General features: G+C 38.2%; 1 protein-coding gene across 9 annotated transcripts in view; it reads right to left on the reverse strand.

Moving 5' to 3' along the window:
- Window positions 1–7,156: 7,156 nt before the first annotated feature.
- fam110b (family with sequence similarity 110 member B) overlaps window positions 7,157–18,741 on the reverse strand; it is a 108,021-nt gene continuing 96,436 nt past the window's right edge. For 5 of the 9 annotated variants that reach the window (XM_073920660.1, XM_073920672.1, XM_073920667.1 and 2 more), the window contains exons 3-4: window positions 9,496–9,677; window positions 7,157–9,413 (exon numbers count right to left, since the gene is read on the reverse strand). In XM_073920660.1, the coding sequence (XP_073776761.1) occupies window positions 8,157–9,350 (1,194 nt within the window). In that variant the 5' untranslated portion in view covers window positions 9,351–9,413; window positions 9,496–9,677 and the 3' untranslated portion in view covers window positions 7,157–8,156. 9 annotated transcript variants of the gene reach the window in all.

Consider the following 18,741-nt stretch of genomic DNA (forward strand, 5'->3'; position numbering starts at 1 on the left):
TTTAACTGGATTGTTCCAATGTTCTTGTAATACATTAAAAATACACTTTTGTTGCTGTTATGAAAAGATATAAGGGACATTCTATCAGAAACGTACACTACCTGTTGTTGACATAAAAACATAAATACAGTGAATTCTCAGATTTTTGTTCTTTATTAAAACATTTTACAAATGTCCTCAGTCCAATTAAACGAACAGCTTTAATAGTTTTATTATGATAAAACTGTTATCTAGAAAAAAAAAAAACTTCAGAAATAGCAAGTTTAAGTTGTTATGATTCACATCAATTGATTAAAGAGCCCCTATTATGGGTTTTAGAAAAATGACCTTCCATGCAGTGTGCAACAAAGCTATAAGTGAATGAAAACATTCAGCTGATGTTTAAATCAGTTTAAAGAGCTCCTTGTTTAAAAATATTGATATTTTTAATAAAAGATTTGACTCAGAGTCGCTTAAATGATTTGTTGTTCGTCCTGATCTTCTGCCTGTTCGTATCGGCATCAACACGAAAACAATACCAAATATGAAGTACAGGATCAGGTAAAACGTGAAAGCGCCTTTCCCTTCAAGCTAGTAGAGTGCGGCTGTGTGTGGGACTGACCTTGACTGAATATAAGTGAATAGTATGAGTGAATGTTCTGGTGATTAAAGCAATAATCTACCCAGCAATGGGGGATTCGTAAGCTGTTTGTTAAAGAAAAGATCAGAAAAAACTATTGATATATGGGACTTTGTCAGAGCTTAACAGGAACTTTATCGGTACACAGCTCATAGATCAGTTTCTTCCTTCAGTTCACAATTGTAAGTAAGTGCAATTAAAGGGCCTACTCACACTATGCTATCAAAAACGTGCCCAGGCCCATTTCTCGGATCGTTCAACATAAAATGCGTGCAATACAGCTTTAAGGCTATCACTCAGATTAAGTGACATCATTTAACGGAGAAGAAGCAGACAGTGATTAAGGATATGTTCTATCATTCAATTATATGCTTTTTGAAGATGACAACCTTAAAGGCCAGGCTTTGTCACATTTGTTTATAAGTGAAATTGTATTGTAATTTCTTGTATAATGTCCCATTTACTTATTAAGTTTAGGCAGTTTAGATAGGTATAGGTGCTTAAAATGTAATTTAATTAAAAGGTTAATCCACTCAAAAATGTAAAATGTGCCCATACATCACATGCAAACATATTTATAACATAAATGCTTATTTTTAATGTTATGGTTTTTAGCTCAATAAGAAAAGAAAATATCAGTTGGTTTACTTCTCCAGAGGTCTCCATTTTATTTGTTTGTGTATTATTTTGTGACCAAGTAACTTCATAATAAGATTAATATTTATCAGTTTATAGCAGGGGTGACCAATCATGTTCCTGGAGATCTACCTTTCTGTAGAGATCAGCTCCAACCCTGATTAAAAAACAACCGAACCAGCTAAGTAGGATCTGAAGGAGCACCTGGTAATTAAAGACAGGTGTGTTTAATCAAGGTTGCAGCAGAACACTGCAGGGAGGTAGATCTCCAGGAACAGCACTGGGCAGCCTTGTCTTAGGGGAGAGTGGGGCACAAAGTAACACTTTTTGGTTTAGGTCAAATAATGAACAAAGTAATGGGGCTAGACAAACCATATTTAGCACTGGTTGTATAATCGCTGGACCTATGGTTTCTCTGCAGTATTGCCAAAAGTGCTAGGAGTAAAAATGTTACTATTTACCCCACCTGCGGGGCAAGTTGTAACAGACAGGGGTTAGTTGTAACACATGCTTAAAAAGGTAGATTTCACAGTTCATTTAATTTCTGTTTACTTTAAATAGTAGCTATATTTCCTCAGTAATTGGCTCATTTCTTTTTTTTATTCTACTTAATTTATTTATTTATTTATTTATTGGATAAACATATTTAAATCCATTTATCCATTATTATACAATGCATTTATTTGCAATTATTAGCATTTTTTTTTTAGTTTCTATTAAAAACGTTTTTTATTTAAAAGGTGGCAACATTACACTAAAAATTCGAAAAATTATTTTGTTCACATAATTGGTGTCCAACAGTGCGTGGATTAATTGTAACACCATGTTACAACTAACCCTGCTGTGTCATGTTTTCCTCAAAATTGGCTAGCAGTCACTGTGTTTTTTACATCTTTCAAAATGATTTCATCTTTTAGCCTAGAAGACGGTAATCACAACAAAATACGATTTTACGTACATACTTTCACTGATTTTCTTTAAAAAAAAAAAAAAATAAAAATAATAATATATATATATATATATATATATATATATATATAAAACTTTTATGCAGCAAGAATGGTTTCTCCTTTGTTTCTCATCAAAATTTCGCCAACATTTTTTAATAATTGGCAGGAAGACATCTGCCAACATTGTGGTCAAAACCTAGGAAGCATGGCATGGTTAACATACTGTACCTTAAAACACTGTGTTACATTTAACCCTGCGTTACTTTGTGCCTTGCACTCCCCTATAGCCTATAATTATCAGTTATTTGCTTACAAATATAAAGGAGTATATACAGCCAAAAATTTCCTTGTCAGTACAACCCTAGTGAACATGTATTACTAGATTTTTCTTTTTTTTTTTAGTACAGACAAATAAATAGAACAAAAGTAAAAGTGTGAACACACTTGTAGTGTTGGAAGAATCTCTAGATATTAATACTGCAGCGTCACAGTGAAACACTAGCAAAACAAACAAAAGCCCCACTCAGCCAGTTATGACCGTAAGCCTGAGAAAGATAAAAAGAGAGGGAGATTGAGAGAGGAAATCAGTGGTAAATGTCATGTTAGCTCACAGCTGTAAGCGCTGGGCTTAAACTGCTGCTTAAGGAAAGCATGAGTCAAAGGGATGAAGAAACTTGCAGTCTTTTTGCTGCTGAGGGAGGTATGTAGCGAGAATGATGACAGATAATGAACCCCAACAACCACGTCCCAGCATCCCTCCAGTGGAGAGAGAGACACGGCTCAAACATGGTTTGCTTTAATAGCCTAATGTTCTGCTTCGCTCCTGCCAGGGAATGAGAGAGAGAGAAAAAAGAAAGAGAGAAAGGGCTATAGAAAGGGCATTCATCAATGCCTCCTTTGTCAGGCAAGCAAGATGGAAATTAATGAATGTGTTCATGAGGGGGTCTGATGTTATTGGTGTAACTTCAGGAAACAAAATGGAAAATTAAATTCACCTCCTTATTGTTATCGAGTCTCGATTTTGCCCGGGGTGCCATTTTGTTTCAATCCAAGTCCTGACAAGAGAAATGAGGCTTTTATGCCATCACGGCTCAACAGTCGCGTGCATTCCTGACATGAACAGATAAACCCCCATTAGTCATTAGATCTACTGCGAAATTATCTTCATGTAATGCAAAGCCAGAGGGAGGATTCGCTAATCCTACATTACACACTTTTTTCTGGGCAGTAGGGGAGGGGTTGTGCATTGTGTAAATATTGTTTAACAGCCACTAAGTCATTTATAATTACTGTAATACAGCATTCAGTTTCAGAACAGCAAGTGTCAGCAGCCATTTGGCCGACATGTTTTATTTTGGTTACTAGCTTCATAATCATCAAAGAGCACAACCTGACAAATGTCAATAATGTGCTTAAATGCAATGCCAAGTGGTTGATATGTAGTTATAGGAACTAGACACAAGGGCTGTCCCTGAGAACAACATTTTCCCCTATAGGCATTTTCCTGGTAGATTTGGCACTGGAACTTGAAGTGACATTAGCCACCCAACAGCAACATCGAGCGCAGCATTTAATAAAATCAAAACCTGGAGTATGGCCAGTGTGTACAGCTTGGTGGTTAAGTGCATTGACACATAGTGCAGTTCGATTCCTGTCCCCTTTGCTGATCCATCACACCCCTTTCTACCCTATCTTTCTGGCCATCTCTCCGCTATCATATCAACAATAGCAAAAAATCTGTGATCAAAATAAATAATGGCTGTTTCTCAATTCCAAGAACGCAGAGAACGGACTCGCATTCTTGTGAAGACCATTCTTGCCAAGTTACCTCTGAAGAACGAACTCAGGAGACCACGAGAACAGAGAACTCCTCCTGTGAGAAATGAGATGCTGCGTTCTTCCCTGGATTTTCCTGATGGTCACATGAACTTTACACGTTTTTAATGGAAAATTATTTAAACATTACATCATTCATACAACGATTTATTGTTTCCCCCTTTTCACATTATATACTATGCATAAAAACCTTACAAATATACATTACACAATACAAATAAAACTAATTTCAATCTGAATTTTAGCAAATAAATACCCTTAATGCGTTTACGCCTTTATTAAGATTTTCATGGTTCATCGTCTTACCTAAGGAAACTCCTGAGAGAAGTTTTATCTGAGAGTTTTAATAATAAATCTATATTAAATGCTGTGCTACCCACCTTTTTTATTCAGCCGCAATGACTTCTGGGACCCAAGAGGCAGTTCAGTGCTCAAGTCTGCCTCTGTGCGAACACAATATCAAGAACACATCCAGGAACTTTCACATGTCCTCCGCTCTTGCGGTCTTGAGTTTTGGAACTGAACTTTGACAGTTGATGATGCTGTTACAGGAGAACACAAGGACACAAGAACGCTGAAGAACACATACTGAGAAACAGCCAATGTGTTGAGGGTTTCCTAATAATGGAGATGAAATGTAGAAATACAACAAATGCAATGGAGAGAGTAAATTGAATGTGAAGAAAATAAATTTGTAATGCCACATTATCAGCCTACACACTTGCAATGAAAAAATAAACCTTTCACATTTCCTAACAATTGGAGGACGTACTTGCTTTTTAGTGTGTTCACAGCGAAGAAGATTGGAACCACTTTAGTTCTAGGACTTCCAGCTGCCTAAAAAAAAATAAATAAATTGAATAAAATAATAATAAAATTAATATAAAAAATAAAAATCGCTCATAATTCTGGATGTGCGACATAAGGGCCAAAAGTGGGTACTTGTGCCAATGGTTCCAAGAACTAAAGTACACTGTAAAAAATAAATCCGTAAAATTTACGGTAAAAAACGGCAGCTTTGGTTGCCAGTACTTTACCGTAAAAAACACGGTACAAACCGTAAAAGTAATTTTTCATTTTTATGGTATTTACCGTATTTTATTAATTTATAGAGGTAAAATGTCTGTATTTTGAATGATCAACATCTACACATCTTTTGTTACACAGTTAGCCACGTTAGCACACCCACATTCAGGTGCTGATGAGAAAGTTACATAATGAGCCAATGCTCATCACAATCAACTTCTCCCACAAGCAGAAAAGAGTATCAGCATATAAAAGGTGCTCAGTGTCATCCAGACAGCTACTAAACACCAGTATGGTAACACGCATAAAATTAAAGTCATGAAATAAACATTGTTTATCAACATTAGATGTAACAGATGGGAAACTGATGGGAAAATAACTAAAAAGATCCATATTAACATCAACAAAATGCATAAAAAGTTATGTGCCATGCAGGGAATTCTAGGAAAGTCAATTTACGGTTATTCGCCGTATATATTAAGGAAACATACCGTTAACCAGGTTACGGATTTGTACTGTAGCATTTTTAGTTTTTTACCGTTGAAATCACGGCCATTTTTACAGTGTATGAGTGATTTCTTCCAGTGTCATATCCCCTAATAACTCAAATTAATCTTTGTTGTATTTCTTAACTTTTCTTAACTTTTTTCTTTTTTGACCTAGTTGTGATATTGCTCAGATGACCGTCAAACAGACACGGGTGCTCCTGCCAAATTTACACTAGTTTTTCCTCCATTTCTTGGGTCCAAATAAACTGAAAAGGAGTGCTTTTAACTTCTCCCCCAATCTGACGCTAGCCTGCAGGTACCCACACTATGGAAGCTGCTCTCTCATTGGCTGTAGGTAATCGCCAATGTTATTTTCAATAAGAACACATTTCACGGCATGATTTTAATCGCCAACAGCTCCAGATATTTAGCATGCCAAATATCTCACGGGTATTGGTGACTCATCAGTGATTCTTTCAATCGCGTCTTTTATTGTTCACATTGCATGATTGTAACTCACGTGAAGAGCACCGATTTTCCTGTGATTTCAGGCATTTGTCAGTGATTTCTAAAAACTTGACGACGAGTCAAAATTGGGGCTAAAATCATGCAGTCTGAACTCGGCATAAATTGACACATACTTGCAAAGTTTCTTGAAGGAGCAGTTTCAACAGATATTAAGCAGACAGTCTACTAATACTCTAATGGACCATCAAAATAAAGTGTTACCTAGGTCTCTCCTTCAGTGGACTTTTTTACCCATTATTTTATCCACCAGACTAATTCAATAATATAAAAATATTAAAGAAAAAAAATAATAAAGAAAATAAAAGGGACCTTTCATTAGCAGTAATAATCAAGGATTTGTTATTGTCTGTAAAATAATTGATGGTACAGTACATAACATATTTTTTGTGACCATAAGCAATGGTAATATTAACACTAAACACAATTGTGTGATTTGTCAATATCATGTTGCAGGTCTTTTTAGAAACTGCTGAGAAAAGTGGGTGAAAACATAAGGTTTCATGTAAGTGTTCCAGCTTGTGACCCATGGTTTCCTTGTGCTTGTTTATGGGAGTGAGTTAGGTGCTCTAGGGAATGAGTGGGCCTCTAGTGCAGCGGTCTGGTCTTTCTAAACATTTGTGATGAATTAGATCATTTCCTCCTGCCCTGAGAAACCAGGCAGCGCAAATGACTAAATTAAAGATACCAACCCTCCTGCGGACAGCCATGATCTGCAAAGAGACAAGGGCTACAATGAGAAAGTGAAAATAGGATTTCAAAACAGGGATGATCTTGCTTATGTGCAAGTTGTGAGGATATAAGACTTGACAGCTGTTTTCTCAGGGTCAGCAACAGAACAATCACATGACTTGTCTGTGTGATTTTTCCACCACTGCATGAGCTGATAAATAAAAAAAACATACTTGCTTAAAGGGACAATTTTACACAATAAAGATTTTCTCTTCCTTATGTTGTTCCAAAACTGGATGACACAAAACATTTAGAAAAATGTTTCCGCCTTGCTTTAGGAAAAGAAAAACATCAAGTTAAACAACAATATAGAAATAAATTAAAAACAATTCAAACACTTAAGGTTGATGGCAAAAGTTGGCAAAATCAGCCATTTATTGAAATGAAAAAGAACTAAACATGAACAAAACGTCTTGATGAAATTTTTAAGTAACAGCTCAAACTTCAATATACCGAACATATATGTCATTGCAACAACAGTGTCATACAGATTTGCTCATGGACAAAGTCTCACACAGCCTCACGATGCAAGAGCAGGGACAGACAGACCAGGAGCTATGGAGGAAAACAGGAGACTCATCATCACACAATGATTTTCTGACAACTCTGAAAATTATATACATATTCTTACAGCATTTACACCTTTCCAAACAATAGGACCACAAAAATGATCAATCGCCAAACAGGAACTTCATGGATGACAGACAGGTGAAAACAAACCACATGAAGCTGGATGGTGTCATGACACTGCCAGAACAACATGACCAGTGCAAGGCTGACTGAGAGAAGTCGGTGGGGGAGATCTGAAGAATAGACTAAAACATGCTTCTGCTGCGCCTATTCACAGAGGTTTATATACATTGAGCTTGTATCCATCATGAGAACAAGTCAAAAAAGAAAGTAACGGATAAAGAGAGGATCAAAAGAGATTTAAACACACTGCAGCTCTGCATTCATACAGATATGGCTTCCTGGCTCAGTGTGCCCAAGTGAAATAAGAAGCACCTGAAAGGTGCTGGCATCAAAACATTTGACCGACAGAGGCAAAACTAAATAAAATGGGGAAACACGAATTGTTCTCTGCATAAAGATTGCGTGGACGCAACCATTTTTACAGAGGCTTCTACATGAGCTGCATTACCTTGAGGCCGCAAAGAGGCTGAGTTTCTAAGGAGTCATGCAGATTCAGAAGACAGAGAACACTGAATGCAAAAGCGACTCAAAAAGAGCTGGTAACTCAAAAGGCTTTGCCATGTAATCTTTCAAGATTTAAAGACAGTGCATGAATTGCAAAAATAAGCAAGTACCAAGTTCAGATTGGATTGGGGAGGTCTGCTCTTTCTTTTAGACATGGGAGACTTTCTGAGACTCTCGTGCCTGTTTAATGCTGTAGAGCCACTTAATGATCCGGGCGTTACGTTCAACAGCAGAAATTCCATAGGGAACACGCTCCCCAGCGTCATCTTCTTCATCGGTCAGGTCGTCATTGCTATGCCGTGACTGCTCACAGTCGGAGCTGATCATGCTGGCACTACGGAAGTTAAGCGACACAATGTCAGAGTTTGCCCTAGCAAAGCTTTCCACACCTACACTCTCCAGCTCCTCGGGATCCAGCCCACAATAGTTGAAGAAGCGCTCCACGTCAGCACCGGCCCGAGCATACCGGTCACTCAGGTCTGACTTAGAGCGGTGTAGGGAGGGCCTGCGGGCCACAGAGCTCCCCAGCTCCAGCTCTGCAGCAGTGCTAGTCAGTGTCTCTCGTTCAGGAGAGCAGGGAGCATTGTCACAAGCAGCCAAGGCCTTGGCGCTAGGCTTGGGTGGCAGTGGTGGTGCGGAAGAGCTGCTGCTACGTGCCGCTCTCAGTGGCTTGCCATTGCACATTCGTCGAATGTCTGAGGAGCTGTGGGAAGCATGCAGGGGCGAGCGTTCTCCATCAACCTCGCATGACCTCTCCTCCAGCAGCCTGCGACTCAGATTCAAGTTTCCTCCTTGGGGACTGTGTCTGCCTTGCGTAGAAGGTGGTACTTTGAGAGAGTCAGTAAAAGAGCGACATCCAGGTTCCGATAACTCGGACGAGTGGTGAGGTGCCCAGCTACGTGCCCCAACTTTGTGTGAAGTCCCCTTGGCGGGCCCCTCAGAAGAGGAAGAGCTGTTAAGGATGTTTTTCAGGATCTCCAGGTTGAGATTTTCCCGTTTGGTGGTGGTTGCGCAAGTGTCTGACTTGGCGTTGTTGTTGGAGGCTTTCAAGCCAGATCCCACACCGCCACCCCTCTTGAGGGGAACTGGGCAGACAGGGGGCTTGGCCAGGACCTGTGGCTTGATGGGTTCCTGCTTAGCATTGATGACCTCCTGGCTCTTCACGTACTTGGCCTTGTCAGCTTCGAGCCGTTCCACAGCGCTCAAGCGCTTTGGATTGGGCTCAGTCTGGCGACGGAAGTAGTCAGGCCCCTTGTTGAGGATGCGGAGCGGGACGGCGGAGGCAAAGGCCCCGCCCTGGCCAACGGGCTTGCTATCTGCCTGCAGCGTCTCGGTGGGCATCTCTGCTGGTCTCTCGGCGGCCGCCGTGGTGGATTCCGCAGTGGACTCTCGTCAAGGGGCAGCCTGGAGGCACACACATCAAGCCAGATGACCGGACTATTAATCCTGTCTCCACTGGCTGTCAGCAGTGAGGCCTCATACTCACAGTTCATTAATTAGCCCCCACTTCCTCCACGCAGCCAGGCCCCGCACGGCGGAAAAAGAGAGCACTCAGCTCCAGTCAGTGTCAGTAGACACAGTCAGGCCCCGCCAGCTGGGAGGGAGCACCAGAGGATTGTGGGGAAAAGCGTCGTCGCTGCTCCTTTGTTCCTGGCCAAAGCTGAGGATCTGAAACACACAAGGACCAACCCTGTTAAGGGAGTAGGTGACATCACATTCCTAGCAACAACAGGAAGAGCTGTGACTCTGGCATGCTGTTGGCTGAGGATGTACACACTAGAAAACAACCAACACAAACATATGCACAACTCACTATCAGTGATATTAGTATCATATTGGTTGTGGGCGTATGTGAAACAATCTAGTTATTTTCATGTAGACTAGTGTGCTGTGGTCCCATATGCATAATTGCAATAACATTGCAAACACATCTCTCCTTAGGCTATATGAAAATCCTTAGCGTATGTGATAGATTAAATATTTTACTGTCAATCTGTTTAATCATCCAAGAAAGCAAATTGAGATTTTGATAAGCGGGCTTTATATCTACTGCTTAAAGTTGTCATATCCTTATTATAATTATATATTTTCATAAAAGTGAAAACATAAAAATGTAAAAATTGACGAATCAGCAATTTGTGCTAACGTTAAGGCAGAAGTACAGGCGTATGCTCAAGGCTGATGTTGCTGCCAAAACCCTGAGTCTGTTTGCAGGAAGATGAGAGAGAGAAAAAAAAACATTGAAAACAGAAAAAAACACAAAATGGTGGAAAACTTCCCTGGTCTCATAAATAAAAGTAATTATAGGGGTTTTTGAACAACAGTGTTAGAGGTGGCCACAATAGTTCTGGAAATTGCCATGACAAAGCAGTTTATGGTGCAGCAGTCTGTGACAATCTTCTGATTCAATTCAAGGGCCGTAGAGATTAATATAAATAATATCCATCATCACTGCCATTACTGAGAAAGCAAAGAAGAATCTATACGTTGTGCATTTTAAGCCTTCACAAGGGTCTTCACAATAGTACATACTCTTTAAAAAAATAGGTTGCTGTTTTAAATCAAACTAAAATATGGACAAATCTAACTGCTGAGTTGAATTTTTTTAATTAAATGTTTAAGCTGATGTTTACCCTGTGGTTGGGTTTGCCTGTATTTTATCCCAATTTCAGTTGAACCAACCCTGCATTGTTTCTGCACTAGACTGAAATGTGTGACTATGTGTGTAGAAAAGTGTGGACTATTTCGACCAATTTTTGTCAAGCAGTTAAGATTGTTATCAAGATACAGATGCAGTCCATCATTGTTTTTGTAAATCTCGACCTCCGGCCATTTAAATACAGCAGTTACAAGTTCACAAGGGACTTTGTTGTTTCGTTGGGATCAGCTTAACAGAAATATCAAATAATTCAATTATAAAAACCCCATTACAACTGAATCTCACTAGTCCTGAAAGCACTCTCCTTTTTCCCTAATCAATCTCTATAACTTCTGCGTCAGATAGAGGCTGTGAAAATCTAAATCAGAAAGAGCTTTATTGTATGGTCACACATAGGAGGAATTAGTTTTCGTGACAGAGCTTCTACAGTGCAGCAGAATGACAGAGACAGGACAAAAACAGATAATAAAAACATTTTAAAATAAGTTAGGACTATTAAGTTGTATTTAAATTAAGCAGTGACTGCAAATATACAAATCGACAAGTGTATGTACTGGTATATTACTATATACAACATTATATGTGAAGCTGTCTGTTGTTAAATAAAAAAGTGTATATATGTGTAAAAGTTTCAAAGGAAGAATTTGAGAAAGTAGAATAACTTGGCCTATAAAAGGACAAGTTCTGGTTGAGTTAGACTCTTTCCGCTGTTGCACAATGGTCATTTCATAAAAAAAATAATAATAAAAAAAATATATGCTTCTATTGCTAAGCTTATAGTGTAAGTCTGTGGAGCAAACACGATCTTTGGTAATTCCTTAGTTTAAGTACCTATTAATTAGTGACTTAATACCTGTCCATTATTAAGACTGTTTATTAGTACTTATGGAGGACGTATTCTCCATGATCTTATTCTACATCCCTAATCCTTCCTAGTACCTAAACCTAACTACTACCTTAATAATTATTAATATGCACCAATTCAAGAGTTTGTGGCAAAATATCATATTTGAAGGTATAATTCACACAAAACTGTAAATTATGTAATTTACTTGCCCTTTGAAAAAAAACATTGACCCACAAACCTTTATGCTTTTCTTTATTATATTAAACACAAAGTAAAACATTTTGAAGAAATCTGGAAAGATGTAACATTTGACAAAAAGTATTTGTTTTTTTATAATGTAGAAGTCAATGGTTACAGGCTTCAACTTTCTTCAAGGTATCCTTTTTTTGTTTTTATCAAAAGAAAGATCTGAAAGGTTTGAAAACACCAAGGGTCAGTTAATAGAGAGCAAGTTTTCCTTTTTGTGTGAATTAACCCTTTAATGGTTAATAAAAATCAATAATTGTACCTATAAAACAATGTGTGATTCAATATTTTTGTTGTTTAATATACATACATGTATATAAAGATAATGTTTTCAACATTATCATTATTAACCTAGGATAATGACAGTTGTTCAACATGAAAATATATTAATGTGCCCTTGCAGTCCCTATGATTTTGAAACAAAATCACTTTTTCACTGTATGTGTAATCAGGCTCCTAAAAAGTCGTCAACATTTGTATTAATCTGCCAATATATCAGTTATCAGCATCCAATTGATTGCTTACCAGTATTGGCCAAATTTTCTATTTTAGTGGAACTCTAGTTGATAATTAAGCTTAACAAGTATTATTCCTGCCCAAAAACATATACATCCAAACATCTTCTGCAACTAAATATATTAAAACTGATAACACTGCAATCAAAACAAACCCCTTTACGGGACATCAAAGTAGAAACAGTAAACGACAATATTTGCTTTGTATCCAGCAAGATATAATATGAACAGACTTTGATGAAAGCTGCGTTTTAAGTTATTTAATAACGCAATGACTGTTTAAATGTTTGAGGAAAGGGTCAGTGATTATGCAGCATATGGAAGAATGGACCTTTCTCTTCAAACATAATTACAGAACATAGAGGAGTCTAAAACACGGGTCATGTAGAGAGTAATAATTGTAACGATCTCCCCAAACGCCCTCGCAAAGAAAAAAAAGGGGGGGGTGTATTTGGTGGCCTTTAATCTTCCCTGTCGAAGCCCCTTCCCCCAAAACAGAGTAAGCCCAGATGCGGGACTGCAGCCAAGAGCCATCGCACATCATTTCATCTCCCTCCAAAGCCCTTCTGAATTATCAGAGCCAAAGACAATCCCCACAGCTTTCTCAACGCACTCGCTCACCCTTATCGGCCATGGAAGAATAACACTTTACCTCATCGCACTGTTCCTGCGAGTCGGCCTGCTGAAATGTGCGACGATTTGTAAAATGAATATTAGAACAACTCGCTATGGCGGAGACCTCTGTATGTGATCCGCTGCTTATCAGAAACAAACCAGACGCAGTGAATTATAGTCTCTGGTTTTCTGCCCTTAAAAGTCCACAAGGTGTTCTGTGGCTTTTAGTGGAACATATTTTACAATCAGATTTGGTTTGTCAGCATTACTTAATAAATTAAACATCATGAATTTAGAAAAAGTGCTAATTATTAATGAGATTGATGCTAATTAATAATTACACTTTTTTATAATACTGTAGATGTGTGTGTGTGTGTGTGTGTGTGTGTGTGTGTGTGTGTGTGTGTGTGTGTGTGTGTGTGTGTGTGTGTGTGCGTGTGCGTGTGTATACACATATACATGTCCATACACAGACACTTCACACTCAACATAATCATGAATTTATGTTGGCCACCATCCAGCCCTACTTGCAAATACTATTATATTAAAGATGGTAGAGATATGTGACTTCATTTTCTGTTCTAAACACTGTAAAATAAAAATGATTTGCTGTTAAAAGAACTACAGTACATTTATTTATAATTAAGGTGATTTTGTTTAATTTAGGGGCAACATTAGTCTATTTTACATCTATTTTAATATCATTACAAAGTGTGACAACAGAAATGTGACTACCATGACATTTGAACATTTTCTACCGTATTTTAACCAAGCGGTAACCTACTGTTCTCCCTTATGAAGCCAATACGAAAGTAACTAAAACTGCAATTCATCGACTCACCTTTGAGGGCTGGCTCCATAAACTCCAGATGTTCACTGACTGCCATGTTAAATTGGCCAATTTTACAGCTGATAAAAACATGTTTACAGCTTGGTACAAAAGATGGTTTTGGTGCATATCTAACATTGTGCTGTCATGACAACTGTAAGGAGGGTAAATTTTTTATAACTCATCTGTTCCAAATTTTTATTAAGTTATATTAAGTCTGCATAATAAAAGGCATGGCTAGTTGAGTGACAGCTAGGTCTGACTGGTCACCGTCATGTCATTCCGGCTGATTAGCCGCTGAACTCGGCATTTCATCGTATTTTTGTTTTGTTTTATGTGGCTGTACACAGTCAGTTCCTTTTTTTAATTATTTCCTACAATTTTCAGATGATATGGCATGCTGTGTGCACTAAATTGAGCTCACAAACCATTCACATTGCCTTCATTTCCTAGGTGAGTGAAATTATATACTTATATACCATCTCTATAAATGTTTTTGTTTTACTTAAGATAATTTAGAATTTTCTTTAGACCGATAAAGCACTCCACAATCTGACAGATTGATTAGCTTTAGGCTATTAAACAGTCATCTGAAATGTTGTCATACAGTTTTATGACTGGGATTTCATAAATAGCCTTGTATTTACTAACACAGACTATATCTGAAGTATTTGTAAGTAATTTGCGTTTTCCTCCTGTAGAAAAGCATCATAAGAACAATGCTTAGTGGCTCAATGTATTAAAACATTTTTTAAAAAGTTTTTTTTAAAGACTAAACACTTTATGGATATAGTATACAGTCAAGCACATGTGGTCATAACACAAACAAATCACAGGTGAAGAAGTATTCTCCCGAAGAAAAGCCTGTCTAAGCAAAATGCTAGCAGGCGTCTTTAGCTCCCCTCATACTCTGCCTCTTTGCCCTTGTTTGGTAGCCCCCAGTTGGTGAGATGATGCGCAAACAAAATGGTGACTGTTGCCCAGGCCTACCTGTAGCTTCATTTGCGTTCTTCAGAAACCTAAAGGTGATGTCATGGATACTACGTCCATATCTTTTACAGTCTATAATTAAATGTAAAACTCTGGCAACCACAGCTGCTGCTTTTTTACTGCTAATTTATTTGACATGTTTTTACAGTGTAATAATCCAGTTATAATGACAATAATAAATATAACAATACATAATTAAAATAATAAGCATCTCAAGTTTCTTCTTTCTTTTCTCTCTCTGTCTCTCTCTCAAAAATGCTAATTTGACCGATGGTGTCCATTACTTTCAAGAACATACTCTCCTCAATATCATTTGTTTCTAGTTACCAAAATACTAATTATGTATAACAATTTCGGCTTAAGTCAACTAAAAACTTTTGACAAATTAAATAATTACAAATACATAACTAATCTAAATAATTCTATTAAAAAAAGTCAACACAAACAATAAAGGAAAAAACATCAATGCTAGACAAGAACTCTCAAAAGAAGGTCAGGAAAAGTATGCACACATCTGTATGTATGAGAGTGTTTCCCATGTTAGGAAAGTGCTCTCAGCTGTACTGGTGTGAAACTGTATGACCACGTAAGCCACATTCCAGAGCTCCTCAGGCCATAAACTCACAGAAAACATGCCAGATCAGCTGAGCAACCCCACCATTAAATCCATCTCCTTGTCTGAGAGGCCAATTTTTTTTTTCTTTTAACTCCAAACACATGATGATCACGCAAACAGCTCTTACTCTGCCAGTTTAAAGCAGAAACTGACTGGCTTTGAGGCCACATGACTACTTCAGATAACAATATAAACCGCTCTGCCTGCAGATGCACATCACTTTTCTTCTAGAGGCACAAGAGTCTGTTGCGTTTATCAAATCTCAGATTATATTAAGCATCAATGTCCCAGTGGGTGTATTGGGTTACAACGCCATGTACAAAACAAAGAAAGTCTGGATTTCATCTAATACCCTTTATCACATTTGCCTAAAGGCTTGTTCTCATTGTTTTCAGGATGAGTAGAGCTCGAGTATTCTCATTGCAACACAGCTTTTTTTGGAGGATAATATCTCACAATATATCAGATCTGAGCTGCATTACATTTACATTTATTCATTTAGTAGATGCTTTCATCCAAAGCAACTTACAAGGGAGAATAAAAGAAGCACTTAAAATCCTCAGAGCGCAAAATATACTCACCGGCCAATTTATTAGGTACACCTTACTAGTACTGTGTTGGAGCCCTTTTGCCTTTACAACTGCCTTAATCTGTCGCGGCATAGATTCAACAAGGTACTGGAAATTTTTCTTAGAGATTTTGGTCTACATTGACATGATAGCATTATGCAGTTGCTGCGGATTTTTGCTGGCTGCACTTCCATAATATGACAATCATGTTCCACCACATCCCAAAGGTGCTCTATTTGATTGAGATCTGGAGGCCGTTTGAGTAGTGAACTCATTGTCATGTTCAAGAAACTAGTCTGAGATGATTCACGCTTTATGACATGGTACGTTATCCTGCTGAAACTAGCCATCAATAGATCAACACTGTAGTCATAAAGGGATGGTCATGGTCAGCAACGATACTAAGGTAGGCTGTGGCGTTGACACGATCCTCAATTGGTACTATTAATGGGCTCAAAATGTGTCAAGAAAATATCCCCCACACCATTAAACCACAACCACCAGCCTGAACCATTGATACAAAGCAGGGTGGATCCATGCTTTTATGTGATTGATGCCAAATTCTGGCCCTACAACTCAAATGTTGCAGCAGAAATCGAGACTCATCAAACCAGGCAATGTTTTTCCAATCTTCTATTGTCCAATGTTGGTGAGCCTGTGTGAACTGTAGCCTCAGTTTCCTGTTATTAGCTGAATGGAGTGGCACCCGGTGTGGTCTTCTGCTGCTGTAGCTCATCCACTTCAAGGTTTGACGTGTTGTGCAATCAAAGATCCTCTTCTGCATACCTCGGTTTTAACAAGTGGATATTAGAGTCACTGTTGCCTTTCTATTAGCTCAAACAAGTCTGGCCATTCTCCTCCGACCTTTGGGATCAACAATGCATTTGCACGCAAGGAACTGCACCTCACGGGATATTTTTTTCTTTTTTGGAGCATTCTCTGTAAACCTTAGAGATGGTTGTGCAGCAGATAGTCTTGACCAAGTCTACATTCTGCCATGTGATTGGCTGATCAGAAATTTGCATTAACGAGCAATCGTACCTAATAAAGTGGCCAGTGAATGTATAAACTCTTAAGTCTAAGTTATTTAGATTTTTTTTACACAATGTTAAATTGACAAATAGAGCATTAACAAGAAAGGATCTGCTGCATACGGTGAGGAAACTAAAGTCAAAATTATAAGAAGTTCTGCAGTATAAACTTACATTTCCAATTGGATTCTGAGGGGGAAGACTGCATTGTGAAATATAAACTCAAAATTGTGAGAATTAAAGACATTGCGATTCTCAGAGGGGGAAAAATCTGAATTGTGAGATGGCTCAAAAACTTCAGAGAGGGTAAAGTAAATATTGATATGTGAAGTTTCACAAACTAATTTCGAGAGGTGCATGTGATATGGCCGCTGGTCTCTCATCTGTAATCATTAGTAAGCCAATCTGAGCTACTTAAAACTGATCTACAGTCAGTATTGCAAGAAGGACTATGAACTTCTATTTACAGTTGCCATTAAGAGAATATATTATAACTTTAAGACCAAATGAAAAATTCCACTAAAGCCAATATTCCTATGTACGCGTCACAATCACCAGCGAACTAATCCTTACAGATCGCTGGTAAACACACATATCACATAGAACTACAAATCTGCTGGTGTATAGACAACAAAATCCAGTCATGCAACATGCATGATTAACACACCTGCTTCAAGTCTCCATTGATTACACTCCCACAGCTGATGCTGGACTGATCATGGACTGATTACACACACATATAAACGGCTCACTCTGATACTCTCATAGCTGAGTCTTGTTAAGTTTTGTGAACATTACAACGCACTTTCCTTGTCATGCCATGTTTTTGACCCTCGACTTGTTTGTTTGTTTACGTAGCCTGCTGCCTGCCTGTACTGACTTTCGCCTGTGCATTTGACTATGACTCTGGATTTGCCTGCATACATCTGTTTGCCCCTGTGTTGACCGTTGCTTGACCGTATAAGACACTTATACGCATACATTTCAAATTACAATTCTGAGTAAAAACGTTACAATTTCGAGATATAGTCTTGAATCAGAGTTAAATAAATGCTGAATTGCATTTAAACCAATTGCAATTAGGACTTTTTTCTACAAAATGCAAGAATTGTTGCATAAAAAGGCTTGATTTTTTTAAAAATATAAGACTGTATCAGAAACAGTTTCCTGCATAACAGTATATACTATGCAAAGGACATGCATCTTAGACTTCAACAGATCCAAAACTTCTGGACTGGACTGCAAATTCTCAGGCATACAATAGTTTCATTAGATTACAGCATAGCTATGCCATGATGGCACAGAGCTAAAATGAACAAGCTGTTATAGTGAAAGTGTCAGTGTGTTGATAAACTGCTATATAAGCAACAGATTCTGCTGTGCATCTGTCATGCGCTCACACCCGCAGCAGTGGCTCTGTGACATTAGAGCTGGTGTTGTGCTGTGTTCAGTGGGCTGGACTAGTGATTTGCAGAGCCAGCAGATGAGCTCAATCCCTCAGGGGCGAGCAGCTGATTGGCTCTTCTCTCCTGTCACTCATCCAGAAGGAGCAGATGTGCCCGAGCCATTGTTACATAATATCACATACAGTAGCTACGAGGCTAGTTTCAACACAAAGCTCTGTCTGTTCTGCACTTACCTACAAAAAAAGTATGTCTCTATTTTGTGATTTTTCAATGAGGACAATTTTAAAAATATTTTGCTGAGTGGGTTTTTGTGCTGTTGTTGTCTGTCATGGATAAATATCTAAAATAAATGGCAGCAGATTGTTTTTTGTGTTTCTAATTCATTTAAACAAAGGGCCCTATCATACAC

The sequence above is a fragment of the Danio rerio genome, chromosome 2, assembly GCF_049306965.1.
Source record: "Danio rerio strain Tuebingen ecotype United States chromosome 2, GRCz12tu, whole genome shotgun sequence".
In the NCBI taxonomy this organism is placed as follows: domain Eukaryota; kingdom Metazoa; phylum Chordata; class Actinopteri; order Cypriniformes; family Danionidae; genus Danio; species Danio rerio.